Raw genomic sequence first — 18,425 nt, 5'->3', positions numbered from 1 at the left:
CTCCTGCTTGAAGTCCTGCCCCTCCTTCTCGTATTCTTCTAAGGCGCTTCTTCATCGTCATCTGGAAGTTCAATGACATTTTGCGGGGCTACACAAAATTCAACCATAAGAGTTCATTCGACCGACAATTCACTCGACAAAATAAGCACAAGATTGCAGAATCGTACCCGCTTTGGAAGCAGCCGCATCTTCAGTTTCTTCATCATCCTGAGCCTTGTCAATGTCCAAGGAGGTCCCAGAAGTTGCAGCACTGAAAGATTCAAAACCCACTCGGTCTGAGCAAAAGTATGAGTCGACAATAAAATACAGAAAGACAGAACACTCACGCAGAAGCGATGGGAACATCCATCTTGATCCTGGGCAAGGTCTTCCAAGGCTTTGAAGGGACAACCTTGGTATGCTTGGCGACCTGTTCTGACGGCTCCGGAGTCAAAGTCCGAGTGTTCTTATGCACTTGTGTGCTTGGAGCCGCAGCCTTGTTGCGCCCACCCGCTGGATCGTGAGACTGCTTGGATCGGCGCTCTGTGCAGGGTGGTGAGTCGACCTCTTCTTCATCGTCCGACTTATCACTCTCTTCCTCCTCATCATCATCAGGAGATTGCTAGTCTGCACTCTCGTCCGCGCTCTCCACTCCCTCCTGGGCTTGCTCCTGGGCTTGCTCTCCGTTCAGCATCGAATACATCTCAGTATAAATCTGCAAGGCAAGAAGTTAAACAAACATCAGTCATATTCAAAGATGGTTGCAAGTCAGATTGAAATACACTCGGTAATAAGGATCAGACCTTGTCCGGCTGATTTTCAACGTCGAATGGGTTGAGTCTCCTGGACCCCCTGGGGTTGTCTTTGTTTCCAGTAATGCCCTTCAGCCACTGGGCCGCCGTCACATCACTGACCTCCTCTAGGTGGACCCGAGCGGTGTCGTTGGAACCCGAATACATCCACATCGAATGATCACGAGCTTGGAGCGGCTGGATGCATCGACTGAGAAACACTTCCAATAAATCCATGCCAGTCACGCCCTGACGGACCAACTGGACTACCCGCTCGACTAGCATGTTCACCTCTACTTTCTCCACTGCAGACACGATCAATGAAGAAGTTTACTGGACTCGACATAGGGTAAAGGGAGGAAGACCGGTCGACTGACCGAGGGTCGGAATGTCTTGGCAGTAGAACCAGGTCGACTGCCATCCCCTAACCGACTCAGGAAGTGTCATAGGGGGAAAAGTGCTCCTAACCCTCATCTGAATCCCTAAACCCCCGCACATTTGAATCACGTATGTCCTCTTGACAGTCGGATTTGCCTTCTTCACATATTGAGAACGACAAGTGAAGATATGTTTGAAGAGACCCCAGAGCAGTCTATAGCCCAAGAAGTTTTCGCACAGAGAAACAAATGCAGCAAGGTATGTGATGGTGTTGGGAGAGAAATGGTGAAGTTGGGCACCGAAAAAGTTCAGGAAACCCCGAAAGAAAGGATGCAGAGGTAGAGAAAAACCACGGTCTACATGGGTTGCGAGGAGGACGCACTCACCCTCCCGTGGCTGAGGCTCGATCTCGTCCCCAGGCAGCCTCCAAGACCCATCCGTGATCAATCCCGAGGCAGCCAGATCCTCTAGATCTTCTTGCCAGAGCGTAGATCGAATCCAGTCCCCCTGGATCCAGCCAGGCGGCAACCCGGACCTCGACAACGACTCCCGGCTCATCTTCTTGCCCTTCGCCGTCGCCGTCGCTGTCTTCGCACGCTCCCGGGCCATCATCTTGTCCTTCACCATTACGGCGGACTGCGCACGGGTGGAGCGGCGGCGTCGAGAGTGGAGGAGGACGCGGTGGAGAAGCAGATGAAGAAGAAGGGGAATGGGGTGCACACTGCAAATGCATCGGCCTCGATGCCTTTTATGGGCCTGCTTCTGAGTGGCTGGCGCATGGGCATGTGCAATCTTGTCAAATCCCGCAACAGTCGCGCACCGGCTATGTGGCGAAAAAGGCGGCATGGGAATCGAGGCACCCCTATCAATCCGTCCCGTTTACTGCGGCGCGCTCCGCCTCGCGTGCTTCCCCAAATTTTCGAATCCCGTGAGATCCAGGAACCGCAGTAACCAATCGCGCTGAAGATTTCACACCATATCAACACTCGAAGACTGCCAGTATAAGTTCACTCGACGACCTCTGAATCGATCAAGGTGACTAAAATGAACTCGAAGTTTCAGCATGAACCTCGAGCTGAGTAAGAAAGCTTACGAAGCATAAGAGTCAAGATAGGGTCAACTTCAACTCTCTTTTCACTCAGACCTCAATCCATTAGGGGGCTAATGACGATGCCATGGACCTAGGGTAGGGTCATAGGCCTGACCTATACGCCCTACCCAAGGTCACTACCCTAGAATCAAGGACATTCAAAGTATAGCAAGAAATACCGACTGAAGTAGCCATAGAGTGCAATCCACTCGACCAGTCACCTCACTCGGATACCCCCAATTTAACTCGACCAAGATGGAGTCATTCGACCATACAAGAAACCACTCGGAGTACAAAAGACCTAGAGTCACTCAGGATGGCAATGGTCAAGCATTCACTCTGTAGTCTTAAAGATCAGTAATAGCACTTTATATCTGGCATTACCAGTAACACACTGTCTTAATGTACATTGAACCCTGTAACGGGGGACGGCTGGGGTCCTGTCGCACTCTATATAAGCCACCCCCTCCTCTGGGACAAGGGTTCGCACCCCTTGTAACACACACCCATATTCCAGTCGACCGCCTCAGGGCTCCGAGACGTAGGGCTTCTACCTCCTCCGAGAGGGGCCTGAACTCGTAAACTCATGTGTACAACCTCGCCATAGCTAGGGCATTTCTTCCTCATGCGTACCCCCTACTCTTACTGTCAGACTTAGTACCATGACACCAAAGGCGAGCAGGAGGTTCCCCGCGCCGGAGGCGCCCTTTGACGCCACGACGGGCAACACGCCGCATGAACCAACACGCTGCACGACCAACACACACTTAGACACATGCACCCCCTTCAAGATGTTTATGAAAAATTAACGAGCCGAAGGCGAGCAGGAGGTTCCGTGTGACGCCACGGCGGACAACACGCCGCACAAACCAACACACTGCACGACCAACACACACTTCGACACATGCCCTCCTTCAAGATGTTTATGAAAAATTAATGAGCCGAAGGCGAGCAGGAGATTCCCCGCGCCGGAGGCGCCGTGTGATGCCACGACGGACAACACACTGCACGAACCAACACACTGCACGAACCAACACGCTGCACGACCAACACACACTTCGACACATGCCCCCCCCCTTCAAGATGTTTATGAAAATTTAACGAGCCAAAGGCGAGCAGGAGATTACCCGCGCCGGAGGCGCCATGTGACACCACGACGGACAACATGCCGCACGAACCAACACGCTGCACGACCAACACACACTTCGACACATGCCCCCCCTTCAAGATGTTTATGAAAATTTAACGAGCCGAAGGCGAGCAGGAGGTTCCCCATGTCGGAGGCGCCGTGTGACGCCATGACGGACAACACGCCGCACGAACCAACACGCTGAATGGCCAACACACACTTCGACACATGCCCCTCCCCTTCAAGATGTTTATGAAAATTCAACGAGCCGAAGGTGAGCAGGAGGTTCCCCGCGCCAGAGGCGCCGCGCTCCAATTTAGTAAACTTATACAAACCATGCCTCTACTAGTATACATTTGTGCATACAGAGAATATAGACATTTGCATTTCACAGGATTGAGCGATGCCTCTGCAGTCATCCCGACCGTGCGTCGAACTATGCCTTGATAAATGTTGCTCTTTTTTCCTTACTTGAAAGGTCACATTTGATAGTGTTGGTAGCCCCCCATCCGTAACTACCCCATAAATCTTCATTTCCCAGAAATATAATGGGAACAAAAAGGGAAATAAAAAGGAAACATGGAACCAACGCGATTGGACGTTATTTTCTTGGTGTTACCGCGTGGAAAGGGAAAAACGGAAAATGCTAGTAGTTGGAGGGTTAAACTGCAAAATTCATAAAATCATAAACCGGAAAGGGAAAACCGGGAACCAACCGCGCCGCTTGGTTTTCCCTCGCTGGAGCGCTCCATGCGTGACAATTGTCGCCCGCGTAGCGCTTCCGCTTGTTACGAAGGAGCGCTCGTTAACTAGTTGCTCTTATTTTCGGGAGCTCCTAACCGCCGCATTCTGCATCAGAATGCTGGGCGATTGCATAGGGGACCTTGTTGCTGGGCTTGCCGGGCCGCGTTGACGGAAGTTCAACTGTTTCTAGCGCGTTGGCGGGAGTTCTACTGTGTACTGTTTCTACTGGCGGGAGTTCTGCTGTTTCTCCTGTCTACTATTTCTCCTGTCTACTGTTTCTCCTGTCTACTGTCTGAACTGTTCAAAATTGTTCCGTTGTTTTAGTTTGAAGCTGTTTCTGGTGCCAAACAATTTAAAACAAAGGAGGAAGGAGTTAGAACAAGTAGAACGAATTATCAGTATGCTGAAAAATGGTGCCAAACTGTTTCTGGTGTCAACATGTTTCTGGAACGAATTATAAGTAGGCTGAAAAATGTATGGTAAAGGAATTTCAATTACGACTTCTTCAGGAACTGTTTCTGTTGTTCATATGCCAGAAAGTATCACTAGGGTGAACATGAAAAAACAAACAGAAAAATAGAAACAAATGTTTTTTTTCCTAGGATGAAGCATTTTCGCCACTTTTTTCCCTTTTCAATGCAAATTGAGGAGAACATCTTGAAGTGCAAATTCCATTATACTTGACAGTAATGAATGGCATTGAATACCTAAGGAATAAGAAAGTAAAAAATGTTAGTTGAGATTAGGAAAAAAGTTCATTATGATTCTTCATGGGGAAACTAGAGATCATGAACTTACGTAAAAGTTTAGTTCATATGCAGAAATCCTGTTGAATGTCTCACTTGAAAATGCGCAAACCCTGTTGAAATTGAGATGTGATGAGGAGGAGGCCAAGGATTGTCGCAATAAAAAGAAAATAGAATACTAACATGTCTCTGTAGGAAAGAAGTTACGAATGGAAGCTGAATTTCATTGTCCTTGCAAGTTATGATCTCAAAAAAGAATTTCTCCCGTAAAGCTTGTAAATCGTCCTTCGGAATGTAAAAAACGGAGTAGTAGGTTAGAAAAAACAGATATATATTTCAAAGAAAGTTGAACAAGGAAAACAAGTGCTCTCAACGAATGAATTGGTAACTTCTTACATTGAAGAAACCTTCCATTCCGAGGCCTTTGTACTTGCTAAGATACTGAAGAAGGAAAATTCCTGAGTCGTACCTGAGAAAAGAAAACTGAGTTGAAATTTTCGATTAACTTAAAAATCTTTCTAACTATTTCTTCGGGAGTAGAATAAAGAAGTTGCTAATGAATCATAAAAGGCCTGAGCTCGGTGGAAAAAGCACCTGAAATTCACTTTTGGAGCTGGTACAAATCTTGATTCAAAATTTCCTATGTTGAAAGAACTAGTATTTCCATATGATGCAGTGAATAAAGTCTTGAAGTTGTAGATTACTGCACTAATTGTTGGTAGAAATGCATCGCCGCTGTAGTAGGGGTTCATAAAATCAAAAAATTTGGCTCTGAAATTAGCAATGATTAATAACAATTGTTTTTCCTTGAACACAGGCATTTTTACCTAGATAAATTGAAGGAACAGGAATATTAGTCAAACCTCTATGAAAAAATTAAAATTCTGTATTATCTGTTTTAACAAATAAAGAAATTGTTACCAAGGAAGTGTTCAATAAACTGAATCCAACATTACATTCTTGTAAGATCAATTTGTTTGCAGGATCTGAATGATTTAGCATTGGGTTCATTAGCTTCTCCTACATATTTGTTTTGCACAAAATGATTGAAAGTTAGGAAAAGGAACAAAAACTGTTGTACTGTAAATGAGAAAGTATGAAAAAAACAGAAATATAGGCTGACCATGTCATCAATGCTAACTATATGTTCTACTAAATCGCTTTTTGGAAGCAGGCCTTTTCTTCCTCGGTTGAGCTGGTCTTTATTCCTTAGTTTTGAAAAACAGTCAACAACCCGAGGATTTATCTAACCACCAGCCTTGAGTGATAGTTTTATGGTTTTCTGGTCAACCCAAATTCGTTCAATCTTGAAGATCCTTTGGCTGTTTTATGGGAGAAGAGCAACATTAACACAAGTAGAAAAAAACAAAGAAGAGAAAGCTTTAAAAGATTAGATTTGTTTATGTCCAAAACATGTAGAAAGATGTATGATAAATTTCATGTGCCATTTTTCATACCTGTAGGTTAACTTTGAAAGATGTCCAACCAATTATTGGTAGAAGGCATTCTCTATTCCAGTTGGAAAAATGACCTGCTTATTTCCCCTGTTCTGATCTTGGACTACTACATTCCCAGATTTGAAAGAATTGTTTATGCGTTGTTGCCAAGTTGAACCTTCTGGTTTTGAGAACTTACTGGAATGTGTTGTTCAAGTGCTTGAATTAACAAAGGATCTTCAATGGGTGTGCCAATATTGCTTGGGTAGACTTTTGGTGACAGGAAGTCCATTATCCTTATTGGGCTCTCACTTGGAAGAACAATGGTTTTTGCATAATTATGATGTTTGTTGTTATATTCACTTGGTGGGAGGCTGAACTGAGAAGACGGAGTAGGTGCAAAAGTTTTAGATTGTTCTGATGCAATTATTTGAGAATTAGAAGGAACTTTCTGTACTATGTCAATTGAATTGGTAACTGCATCAAAGGAAGGATAATCTGCTTGTGCGTACTAAGTGCTTGAACCAGCTTCTCCATTTGAATTGCCATGCAGCGTATTGTTGAGAGACTCGTCAACTGGATATGTGATTTCAGGAGGCAACCAACCTTTATTTAGTTCAGGGTTAACAAAATCTGGTTGGGAAAGAAGAAAGCAGGACAGAAACAGTTAGATCAATAATCTGCACCAGCTAAAGAATCATTGTACAAAAAAAGAAATAGTAAAGAGAAATGACCTTCCAAGCGCTCTCCTGGTAATAAGAATCTGAATAGTGGAAAGCAGAACTTTGTTTTTTGTACTCTTCTCTTTGGGGATTTTGTTTCAGAAAAGAATTCTGTACAATAGAAAAAAAGATTTGGTACGAGTTATTTCATAAAAAAAATTGGGCACATAGAAAAAAATATTGAGTAGCAGCTATAGAGAAGAAAAAACTTACGATGTAACAGTGCAGAAGCATCAATGGTGGGTGTTACTTTTGGAATTGATCTCTTGACAAAAAGCTCCGAGCAAGCAAGTTGTTCAAAAGATGGTAGATTACCACCACAGAAAGAGAGAGTGAGATTTGTACTTGTTATGTTGACAGACTGCGGGAAATCATTGACCAATGAATCAAGAATATCATGTATGTTGACTTGTTTATCTTCATCAATTATTGTTGGAACATCTAGCATTGGGAAAATGCGAGGTGATTGTATAGCCAACAATTCTTTAGATGTAGGAACTTTGAATGTGTTTTCTGAAAGTGCTGGTTTAATTTGCACATTTTGGCTGCTGGAAGTTGTCATGTTCTTCAGAAATGAAGAATGGATGTCATCTACATAGGTTTTCATGGTAGGAGTTGTGTTCCGAAAGATATTTCTATAGAAATCTTGAGCTTTTAATTGAAGAATGATTTTATCCTGTTGTTGTAAAAAAGAACTCAGAATCATATAAACAAGTATTCGTTACTTTGAACAAAACTAGAGGCACGAAGAGAACTTGCTTGTGTTAGACTGATATCTAAGAATTTGGATTCAATATACTCTGCGATTTCTTCAGGTAGTTCGATGTAATTTGAATCAATGAATGGAGTTGAGAAACATGTATTTTATCTGTTTGATAAGAAGATGATGTCAAAGATAAATAAAATATTTTCAATGTATAGAGAAGCAGTAAGAGATAAGAACAAATGGAACAAGTAAAACAACAATTAAAACTATCTTCTGTGCAAAAGTGTATCTCTGCAGGAAAATGGCATACCGGTAGTCTGCCATACTCATTTCTTTTCCCATGCACAACATCAAGTGCCATATATGAATTTAGCATGTTTGCTGTCCATAATGGTAGTCTTGGTTCTATAGTCGGCATCTTGATTTCAGATATTATCAGGAACTCAAAGTAAGATATCTATCATTGAAAAATAAAAGCGGTGATAATATAAGTAAAAATAAGAAAAGTGAATTCCTGAATTTTGTAAGAAGTTATGTTGTGGCTAAAACTATTACCAGCATAAGTAACTTGCTTCCACCAGGAATGATTTCTTTGTTCACTATGTTCTTCAGCCTTGTTTTCTTAATTGAATAAACCATGTAGCTCAGACAAAGCAAACACCAATCATACTGAGAAATTCTGTCAATGTCAACTATTGCACTGTACACAAATTTGCTAGCAACTCCACTTGAATTAGGTGCAACAAACAATGACAGGAGGATGAGAATGAAGATTTTGCAGTATTTTTCTTCAGGGAGATCATCATTCATAATTGAGAAAAGGTATTCAATTGTTGGTGCTGTCGTTCCTAATTGTTGTTGAATGAACTCATACGTTGCTTCTGATGGTTTTGTGATTACAGGATGTCCACCAATTGGAATGCCAAAAAATTTGTGAACAATTGAAGGTGTAATTCGGAATTTGAAGCCATTCGGTGTTTCAATAGAGCACGAAGTTGTGTTGAAATGATTTGCAAGCCAGATGTAAACATAGTCTATATTGGACAAGCTAGTTATTTGTAGGAATGCCCTGAAACCCATTCTATGTATACGTTGCTTGCAATTATCAGATATTTCAGATGTGAGCTTCAGAAATGCTTCAACATGCTGAAGTTGATTACACTGCATGTAAAGAGAATGAAACAAAACATAGAATGAAATAAACAAACTCGTTGCAGCTCAGTAGATGATTTTATTAAGTGTGAAACAGGAATACTTGCAACGATATGTGTAATACCTTGGTTCTTTTCCTTGCATATACTATTTGATCTGCTTCTCTTTTTTTGCATCCTTGTTCCATCTACAAATGAATACAAACATTAATATTACTTGTTGCCACACTTGACAGACATGAAATTTAAGAACGAAGTAAGAACCGTAGTAACTTAATTTAGATGGTCATGCCAGCAAATTCAGGTATAAAATATTCATCAATTATGTACTACAGGAACTCTTCAAATTTAGTGTATCGCAAAAAAAACATGGTAAGCAACTAGTTGAAAGAAGAAAGTTGTGAGCCTCGCTCGAACGGGATTAACAAATTATACATTGCTCTTCTGTAAAAATAGGAAGAACTGTGAGCATGCATGTAACGTGTTTGACCTTGGGAAACAACATTTAGAAGAAGCAAACACGAATTGATACCCCCGGTCAGGATTTCATATGTGCATGTTCAAACAAAACGCAAGTAAATGCGGTACTGCCTAACGAGATATTGTTTACTTTTTTCTCTTTCGGAGAAATGGCAACAGGATTACTGCTATAATAAATTAACTAAGGCACGTACAGATCCTACTTGGACATCTATATACACAGTATTTGAAAAATAGTAGTCCAGATCTAGCACTATCAGGAACCAACTAATCAGACATGAAACAGTCCGTCCTCTACAGAAGTTATAGTCTAAGCCAGAAATTTCATGGAGGAATGGAGGAATTTGATGGGAAGAAGGGAGTGGAACTACAGTGAGGACCAGTGGTACATGAGTTCTACTCTAAGCCATTAAATCGTTGGTGCTCCAGCGCTGCTGTAGCCACTGACTAATTCTCTTCTCAGGGAGGGGCGAAGAGGCTTTTAGGGCAGAAACTACATAGGAAGATGGAAGAGGGAAGGGAGCGAACCTTTTGAGTGAAGCCGATGAAGCGGCCGCTGGTGATTCTCCGGTGAAAACCAGATCTCAGGAGCCACCAGAGTGACGGGAGGGGGAGAGAGGAGAGAAATGCGTATGCGGCTGGGTTGGGGAAAGTGTACTGAGTGAAGGGCCCCACTTGTCTGTTTGTGAGAAGGAAAAAATAAAGGAAAAGAAAAAACGAAAAAAAGAACGGTGCCGACCAGATAAGACCTGGGGCTACGTGGCTAGATCTGTTTGACCAATCTTCCGCAGCACGCGGCGGCACGCGGCGGCAGCGTATCGGAAGCGGCGACAGGGCACGTCCAACTTTCCTTGGACCGGTGGCGGTGCTGGAGCGCACAGGTACTAGTTCTCTTCATTCTTCAGTAAGAGGGGACAAGAAATAGCAAAGAAGAAGTTCTGACTGTTTTAGAGGAGAAAAAAAGGTAGATTGCACGTACATCTCGCCAGTTAGTTGTTGTTGATCTGAGGAAGAACTACCTTGTAAACTCTGGGAGAACAGTAGAAGTTGGGTTGTTCCTCGTCTCCAGGTAGATGACTGCGCAGCATGTGGTGCTGGAAGCAGGTTCTTTGTCTCTTGTTTCCTGGAGTACTAATTCTTGGGTACTAGTGGTTGGAAACACAGACTATCATGTAATTTTGTATTTGAATTTAATTACCAGTACATGCCAATAAGCTTCTTTGGAGAAAAATAAGTGTCCATTCTGAATAATGTTGCAGCCTATGGTTTATCAACATGGAAGGGGATAACAGTGTTGACAAATTCAGTAACTAGCGGGTAATCATTAAGAAGAAAGAAGTAACTAAGAAGGTTAGCCTATATACTTGTTTTTTACCATTACAAAAACATGTTTCTCTGTTGTTTCATAGTCAGTTATTAGATTAATGTAATTTTTCTTCTGATTGCAGAAACAAACTAGAAAAGTAGTTCCGTCCAATGGAAAAGAGTCGAAGAAGACAAAGCAGAAGTTGAGTGATGTTATACTAGGAAAAAGTGTTGTAGAATCTGCAAGTGTCGTAAGTTTCTGTCCTTAAAATCAGTCATGGCTTTGAACAGAATTTCAGTGATCATTCAAAAAACATTTAAATTTCTTTTAATTTTGTGTTAGGGTTGTGCTCTGATGGAAGAATTTGATTAGTTCGTGGAATACCAAAGCTTGAGCAAAAGAACTGAGGTTTGTACGTACTTTCTAGTTTAGATTTGCATTAATATTTCTCAAGTATTGACGTATGAACTAATGAATTTTGATTGAGACTCATGGAACCTGAAAATTGGTTCATTTTGTTTGCTGTCAGGAACTGATTGAAAGTCAAGAAGCTGAAATGGGGTTTAGCTTGTTCGATGTTGTTGACAAAGAAGTTGAAGAAGGTGCGAGAAATATCATGAGCCAAGATTTTGAAATATCTAATAATGATGAACATAGTGCAAGTGCTGTCAAGCTGAGTGTTGTAATTATAATTCTACCTATGCTGAATGGCAGGAGGAATTCTTGTCAAGTTCATGAGTACAGTTTAATTGCTTGACAAAAAGTTCATCTTCTTTGTGTTTGGTAGTTACTTGAGAGAATAAATGAGAACCAGAACATTGTTACAGGTTCTTCTTCGGCAGTGCAACTAACTTTGAGCAAGTAGGTAACTATGGAAATACATTTTAAAAACTTGAAGTAAATTTGTTGGCGAGAACATGTGCACTGAACATTGTAAAGAAAAATCCACAGGATAGTGTTGGCGAGAACATGTGCACTGAACATTTGACAACAAGAGAAGAAGTGAATTTTTTTTGCAATGAGGTAAAGAAAATTTCACAGGAAAGATTTTGATAAAGTAACACTGCTATTTGGATGATTGCTATTGTGATGTCCCCTAAATATGTTTTCTCGCTTTGCAGGTACTTTCTTTGGCTGAGAATTGTGACTATAGCTATGAAAGAAATTATGACAGCGAAGATTCTGATGAAGATTCAGTAGCTTGTGCTGGTAGTGAAGATTATGTGTTCCCTACACCAGAAGAAGCGGACCGTGCTAGTAGACCAGAAGTTGGTATAGTATTCTCAACATTGGATGAATCGCTCAGGTTTGCAAATGTATATGCTCAGTTGAATGTGTTCGCAGTGATAAAAGGGAGAAATTACAAGAATAGGAAATTGTATTTCCAATGCAACAAAGGTAGGAAAAGACCAAGTGCCAACAGTGGTTTGAGGAAAAGGAAAAGAAACATCATTGAAGGTACAAATTGTCCGATGAATATTATAGTGAAGTTGGTGGATGACAAGTGGCACATTGCATCAGTTTCTCTTCAGCATAACCATGATCTAGTGAGCTCACCATCACTTACAAAAATTTTCTTAAGCCACAGAAATATGAATGAGGAAGAGATAATGTTGTCCAAGTTGCTCCAAGAACAACGAGTGAAACCTAGAAGAATCATGAGTATATTCCGAAGGCTATGTGGTGGGAAGTTGGGAAACAATACGTTTGATGTGAAGAAGCTAGATAACTTGAAACAGGGAGAACGAATCCTTAAGAAAGAGAACACAGATATTGAATGGACATTGCAGTATATTGACAAGCTTCAAATTGATACTCCTGGTTTCTGCTATAGGTTGCAAAGAGACACAGACAACACTGTCCTCGGCATATTTTGGACAGATGCTCGATTCCGATTGAACTACAGGTTGTTTGGCAAAATAATCTCATTTGATACCACTTACAGCACAAACAAGTATAACATGCCTTTTGCACCTATAGTTGGAATTAATGGACATGGTAGAACAATTGTTTTTGGTTGGGCCCTATTGCAAGATGAGACTTCAGATACTTTTGAATGGATCTTTCAAACTTTTATGGAGGTAATGCAGTGGAAGAAACCAGGAATAATATTGACAGACCAAGATGCAGGGATGAAAGCTGCTATTCCTAAAGTTTTTCCATATGCTATACATAGGTTCTGTCTTTGGCATATATTTAAGAATGTCAGGGAAAATATGAGTGCATTTATGGCTACAAGGGAAAAAATGGAGAAACATATGATGAAGTGCTTGTTGTAGTCCATTACTGTTGAGGAATTCGAACAAAGATGGCAGAAATTTGTTGTGAAGTATGAGTGTGCTAGGCATGCTCACATCAAAAGGATGTGGGAGAACCAGACCTTTTTTGTTCCAGCTTATTTCCAAGGATTGTTCTGCCCTTTCATTAGGTCAACCAGCCGTAGTGAAAGTTTCAACTCTAATTTCAAAGACTATATCAGGAGGAAAGATACTATAGAGGCATTCATGAAACAATACGTGCTATTCCAAGAAAATGTTGTTCACATTGAAAACCAGGACAGATTCTTGTCAAATGAGAAGAGTCATGTGTATTGGAGTCATCAGGCTGTTGAACGGCATGCAGCAGCAATATATACCAAAGGAATTTACTTGAAATTTCTCACAGAATTAGTGAATGCGACAGCTTTTAAAGTTATAGAAGTTGAGAAGGAGAGAGTGTATGACTTGAATAAGCACACATGGTACAGAAAAACAGAATTCACAAGAGAAATGTTCAGAGTTAATGTTGACCTTGTTACTGGGTCGTTTCAATGTTTTTGTGGGAAATTTGAGCGTGATGGTATTGTTTGTTGCCATATCCTCAGACTGTTTACACAGTTCAACATTACCCAAATTCCAGATAAATTGATTGTTGACAGGTGGACTATTTCTTTTCGAGAAAACGAACTAGAGAAGTTCAAGAAAGATAATATATTGTTTGGAGGTGATGATCAATCACACAATGCTGTTAGATATGCTATCCTGATGAGTAAAGTTGGGGAAGCTTGCTCGTACGTTAGCAAAGATTCTGAGCTTAGTAAAGAACTCCTTGATGCTGTTGCTCAAGTTCATGTCAAGTATTTGCAGGGAAAGAAACATCAAGATAAAGTGCAAACTGAGAATTCATTGAAAGATCCTCCAGTACGGTCATCAAAGTCTGTCAACAAAGTGCAAACTGATGATTCATTGAAAGATCCTCCTGTGCGGTCATCAAAGTCTGTCAACAAAGGAGAAAGATTGAAGCCACAATCTGAAAAGAAATCTAGGAAGAAATCTGTTGTAAAGAAGAAGACTGCTTGAAGATTCACACCAGAAATGAAACATTTTTGTGCAAAAAAGGGAGAAAAAAATCTGTTTGAATAATTTTAGATGAATTATGATTCTTGTACGCATGAAGAGAATGATAATTTACACTTGTTATAATTAAATTTCACCTTGAACTATTTGTTTTTGTTTGTGGTAAGAACAAGAGTGGAAGTAAATTTCTTATTTGTTATCTACCTTGCACTCAGTACCTAGCTGTGGGGAAAAATTATTCAGTGTTACATATACTGTTATATGCACATGGAAGCTAAACATGTACAGTTTAGCTATAATATAGAGTTTTTAGTCATTTTAGGAACTTTAGCGTAATGTTCCCTACACACGGAAAATGTTGCATGGAAATAATGTTCCGTAAATAATACTCTTTCGTAGTTGTTCGTAAATAATTGTTCATCCCAATAATGTTGCAAAACATAATGTTTCTTCAATAATGTCTTGTTGAAAAAGTCCTCATTTAATAATTGTTGCACCCAGTACCTAGCTGCGGTGGAAAAAATGATTCGGTGTTAGATATCCTGATATACAATAATGTTGCACGCATAATGTTCTGTGGATAATTTTTAGTTGAAAAAGTTTCTTTACAAATGAAGAAAAATTATTGCAAGCAATTAGTTTCCTTGATCTGGCTGGCCCATGTGGTTCTACCGTTCTGTCTAGCGAAGAAACTACATAGGTTGCTTCGCAAAAAAGAATGTTTCGCAAGCAGTACTCATACCACTTCAGATAATGGGCAGTAAATAACAAAAAACGTGATTTCATGTTGATAAGTTTCCCAAAGAATGTTACACACTTAGGTAAGAATAATCATACTGAGGGGACATTATTGATTCCACATTATTTAGGGAAACAAAAAAATTAGTGAACAAAAATTCATTAAACAATGGGACATTAGGGACTTTTTCAGTTATGTGGCAAATCCTAAGAACAATTCCTTGACAACAATTTTCATGGGACTTTTTTTACGAAACTCTTCTGAAGAGGACATTATTGAGGAAAGATTGTGAACATTGTTAGGTAAAACAAAAAATCAGTGAACATTAATCAATGAACATTGCCTACAAAACATTATTTTCACGAAACATTTTCCGATGAACAATCTTAACGAAAAAAAAATTCTGCATTACTTATGTAGTGAACAATAATCCTTATTGAGGGAACATCATTGATGGAACATTATTGAGGTACTAAGGCCAAATTCATGGATAGGTAAGAAATAATCCTTATTGAAGGAACATTTTTGCTGAACATAAATTCAGCAAACATTTCTTACAGAACATTATTAAGGGAACATTATCGACATTATTAGGGGACATTACTTACGAAACATTATTTAGGGGACTTTTTCATTTTTTGGGGGGAATCCTAAGAACAGTTCTTTGACAACAATTTTCACGGGATTTTTTTACGAAACTCTTTTGAAGCGGACATTATTGAGGAAAATTTGTCAATATTGTTAGGGAAAAATAATAATTAGTGAACATTATTCAATGAACATTTCGTAAAGAATTATTTTCACGGAACATTTTCCGATGAACAATCTTAATGGAACAAATTCCTGCATTAGTTATTTAGTGAACATTAATCCTTACTGAGGGAACATCATTGATGGAACATTATTGAGGAAACATTGTCAACATTGTTATGGGAAACAAAAAATAGTGAACATTATTCAATGAACATTTCCTAGAAATCATTAAAACATTACTTATGAACATTGTTGAACATCGTTTATTTAGGGGACAAAAATCCTTATTGAGGGACATTTGGAACATTGTTTAGGGAAACAATAAATATAGTGAACATTATTCAATGAACATTGCTTACAAAACATTATTTTCACGGAACATTTTCCGATGAACAATCTAAACGGAACAATTTTCTGCATTACTTACATAGTGAACAATAATCCTTGTTGAGGGAACATCATTGATGGAACATTATTGAGGTACTAAGGCCAAATTCATGGACAGGTAAGAAATAATCCTTATTGAAGGAACATTTTTGCTGAACAGAAATTCAGCAAACATTTCTTACAGAACATTATTGAGGGAACATTATCAACATTATTAGTGGACATTACTTACGGAACATTATTTAGGGGACTTTTTCATTTTTTGGGGAAATCCTAAGAACAATTTTTGGACAACAATTTTGAAGCGGACATTATTGAGGAAAAATACATTGGTTGTAGTCCGTAGCAACGCACGGGCATTCTACTAATACTAATGATTCACGGGATGTTAGTGGGAAAAGACACCTATGGGGTCACGAGAATCCCTACTACGGTTGCGGGGCGCTGGGTCTTGAGGAGAGCAGGATCATCAGTCAGTACGAGCACGCGGGTCGTTTACCCAGGTTCGGGCTGCAGAGATGCGTAATACCCTAGTCCTGCTTGGATGTGTGTATTAGTGTTATTGAGGTTCCTGAACTAGCTACAATGGGCGTAACTTGTCCAAAAGTCCGAGTCCTTCTCCTAGATGCCTCGGGCCTCCTTTTATAGGCAAGGGGGGCACCACAGTGGCACACAGGAGGTGGCATCAGGGTACTGTGGTTAAGCCTATCGCTAGCTATTATGGGACAAGACGCATTTAATGCGCCTCTGATGTGTCCCCTTCACTTTACCGCCGCTTCACCTTGTCCTGACATGCGCCTGGGCCAGCGAGGCGGCCAGCGCCATGTAGGCAGGCTGGCTGGTGAGGTGGCGCGGTGGTAGGGCCTTCATGAAGATTTGCATGCCACCACATAGGCATGTGCTGAGTTTGCTGAGAAGCCTTGTGCCGACACGCAGGTGCCTGCCCAGATGGTGGGTTGGCAGCTGCATGGGAGCGGTGGCAAAGGCTTGGCGGGTGCGGGCCTGGCTGTAGCCTCACGGACGTTCCCGGCAAGGGCCTTGGCGGGGGCCCGCGGCAAGGGTCTTGCCACGGCGTTGCGGTCGTCCCCGGCAAGGGTCTTGACGGGGATCTTGTGGGTTTCCTCGGTGAGGATCTCGCCGAGGTTCGTCGTCTTCTGCCCTTCTGATTTGAGGTGTTCCTTGTCTTCACAAAGATCTGCATGCCACCATGGAGGCGCCTACCGAGCCTATGTTCCAACGTGGTTGGTGACGCTGGAGAAACTGGGGCCCAAGGGTGGCGCGTCCTGCTGGTGTTAGGTAGGCCGCCCCGGCAAGGACCTTGCCAGGGCCATGGGGGCTGCCCTGACAAGGACCCTGCCGGGGGAAACCACTTTGGCTTCCTGCTCTTTATGCTTCTATCTTGGCGTTGCTTTGGCTGTCTCGTGGCTTTGATTTCCTGTCTTTGCCCTGCTTAAGTGTGGCCGTCCGCGCGGCTCTGACTGCCCGTGCACAAATAAGGGGTACAAAAGAGCGCCCCTATTTTGGTACACTAACAGGAGCCCCCGGGCCTGGGCCACACATAAGCGCGACACTTGTTGGGCCAGGCCCAGAACGGTGCGCGGGCAGGCAGGGCGGTTTTCTGCTATGTCTTGAGCTTGCGTTGGTTTTCCTTGAAGAGGAATGGGTGATGCAACAATAGTAGCATAAGTATTTCCCTCAGTTTTTGAGAACCAAGATATCAATCTAGTAGGAGGCTCCTCAAAAGTCCCACGCACCTACACAAACAAACAAGAACTCGCAACCAACACAATAAAGGGATTGTCAATCCCTTCACGGCCACTTGCGAAAGTGAGATCTGATAGAGATAATATGATAAGATAAATATATTTTTGGTATTTTATAATATAGATAGGAAAAGTAAATATGCAAATAAAAGGAGATTGAAAGCTTATATGATAAAAGATAGACCCAGGGGCCATAGGTTTCACTAGTGGCTTCTGATAATCCCCAAGTGCAAGGAATCATCGTAGCACTTTCCAAAGATGGAAGTGATAAGTATGGATTGTCGAACCCACAAGGAGCTAAAGGTAAGATCAATATTCTCTCAAGACCTATCTGCCACTGATACGACTCTACGCGCACCGAACGTTTGCTTTCAACTAGCAACGAGAAATAAAACTACGTTGTGGGTATGGAGAGGGTAACTTTGCATGATATCAGAGAACCAAAATATAAAAGTAGGTGATGTTATCATAAAGTTAGAATATAATACTTAATAATATAAGTAGCGAGTGTGGAATAATGGTGCATCGGTGTGCAGAATTGTCCTAAGCAATTGTTAACAAGATCGATAGTCGTCATTGCAATTTCATATGAGGGAGAGGCATAAGCTAACATACTTTCTCTACTTGGATCATATGCACTTATGATTGGAACTCTAGCAAGCATCCGCAACTACTAAAGATCATTAAGGTAAAACCCAACCATAGCATTAAAGCATCAAGTCCTCTTTATTCCCATACGCAACAATCCCTCTTACTCGGGTTTGTGCTTCTGTTCACTCACCAACCCACT

The 18,425-nt window shown here is 41.3% G+C and overlaps 2 protein-coding genes across 9 annotated transcripts; one reads left to right on the top strand and one right to left on the bottom strand.

Moving 5' to 3' along the window:
• Positions 1 to 4,584: 4,584 nt before the first annotated feature.
• Positions 4,585 to 10,227, bottom strand: LOC123069309 (uncharacterized). Its single transcript, XM_044492129.1, has 12 exons — positions 9,881 to 10,227; positions 8,998 to 9,060; positions 8,277 to 8,882; positions 8,032 to 8,178; positions 7,229 to 7,691; positions 7,028 to 7,126; positions 6,806 to 6,926; positions 5,452 to 5,592; positions 5,254 to 5,326; positions 5,041 to 5,142; positions 4,910 to 4,970; positions 4,585 to 4,818 (listed from the first exon to the last, which is right to left on the bottom strand). Exons 2-11 carry the CDS (start codon positions 9,058 to 9,060, stop codon positions 4,950 to 4,952), a joined length of 1,836 nt encoding a protein of 611 aa, XP_044348064.1. The 5' UTR covers positions 9,881 to 10,227; the 3' UTR covers positions 4,585 to 4,818; positions 4,910 to 4,949.
• LOC123069310 (protein FAR1-RELATED SEQUENCE 5) lies at positions 10,095 to 14,127 on the top strand. Of its 8 annotated transcripts, none has more exons than XM_044492130.1 (7): positions 10,095 to 10,233; positions 10,612 to 10,702; positions 10,801 to 10,908; positions 11,001 to 11,066; positions 11,188 to 11,519; positions 11,610 to 11,681; positions 11,780 to 14,127. In XM_044492130.1, the coding sequence occupies exons 6-7, from the start codon at positions 11,628 to 11,630 to the stop codon at positions 12,935 to 12,937; spliced, it is 1,212 nt and encodes a 403-aa protein (XP_044348065.1). In that variant the 5' UTR covers positions 10,095 to 10,233; positions 10,612 to 10,702; positions 10,801 to 10,908; positions 11,001 to 11,066; positions 11,188 to 11,519; positions 11,610 to 11,627; the 3' UTR covers positions 12,938 to 14,127. The 8 variants fall into 8 exon arrangements, with proteins under 8 accessions (XP_044348065.1, XP_044348069.1, XP_044348068.1 ...); XM_044492134.1 differs by having other exon boundaries at positions 10,141 to 10,316; XM_044492133.1 differs by lacking the exon at positions 10,095 to 10,233 and adding an exon at positions 10,240 to 10,524.
• The last annotated feature ends 4,298 nt before the right edge of the window (positions 14,128 to 18,425 follow it).

This window comes from Triticum aestivum, chromosome 3B (genome assembly GCF_018294505.1).
Source record: "Triticum aestivum cultivar Chinese Spring chromosome 3B, IWGSC CS RefSeq v2.1, whole genome shotgun sequence".
Taxonomy (NCBI): domain Eukaryota; kingdom Viridiplantae; phylum Streptophyta; class Magnoliopsida; order Poales; family Poaceae; genus Triticum; species Triticum aestivum.
Note: the sequence above shows the minus strand (reverse complement) of the source record. Positions and strands in the feature narration are given on the sequence as shown.

Excerpts from the sequence above, each read along its gene's own strand:
- LOC123069309 (XM_044492129.1), bottom strand. The coding sequence starts at position 9,060 with ATGGAACAAGGATGCAAAAAAAGAGAAGCAGATCAAATAGTATATGCA. Across the intron at positions 8,883-8,997 it reads ATGCAAGGAAAAGAACCAAG|TGTAATCAACTTCAGCATGT; the intron begins GTATTACACATA and ends CTTTACATGCAG. Across the intron at positions 5,593-6,805 it reads GAAGCTGGTTCAAGCACTTA|CGGCGATGCATTTCTACCAA; the intron begins GTACGCACAAGC and ends CCCCTACTACAG.
- LOC123069310 (XM_044492130.1), top strand. The coding sequence starts at position 11,628 with ATGTGCACTGAACATTTGACAACAAGAGAAGAAGTGAATTTTTTTTGC. Across the intron at positions 11,682-11,779 it reads TGAATTTTTTTTGCAATGAG|GTACTTTCTTTGGCTGAGAA; the intron begins GTAAAGAAAATT and ends CTCGCTTTGCAG.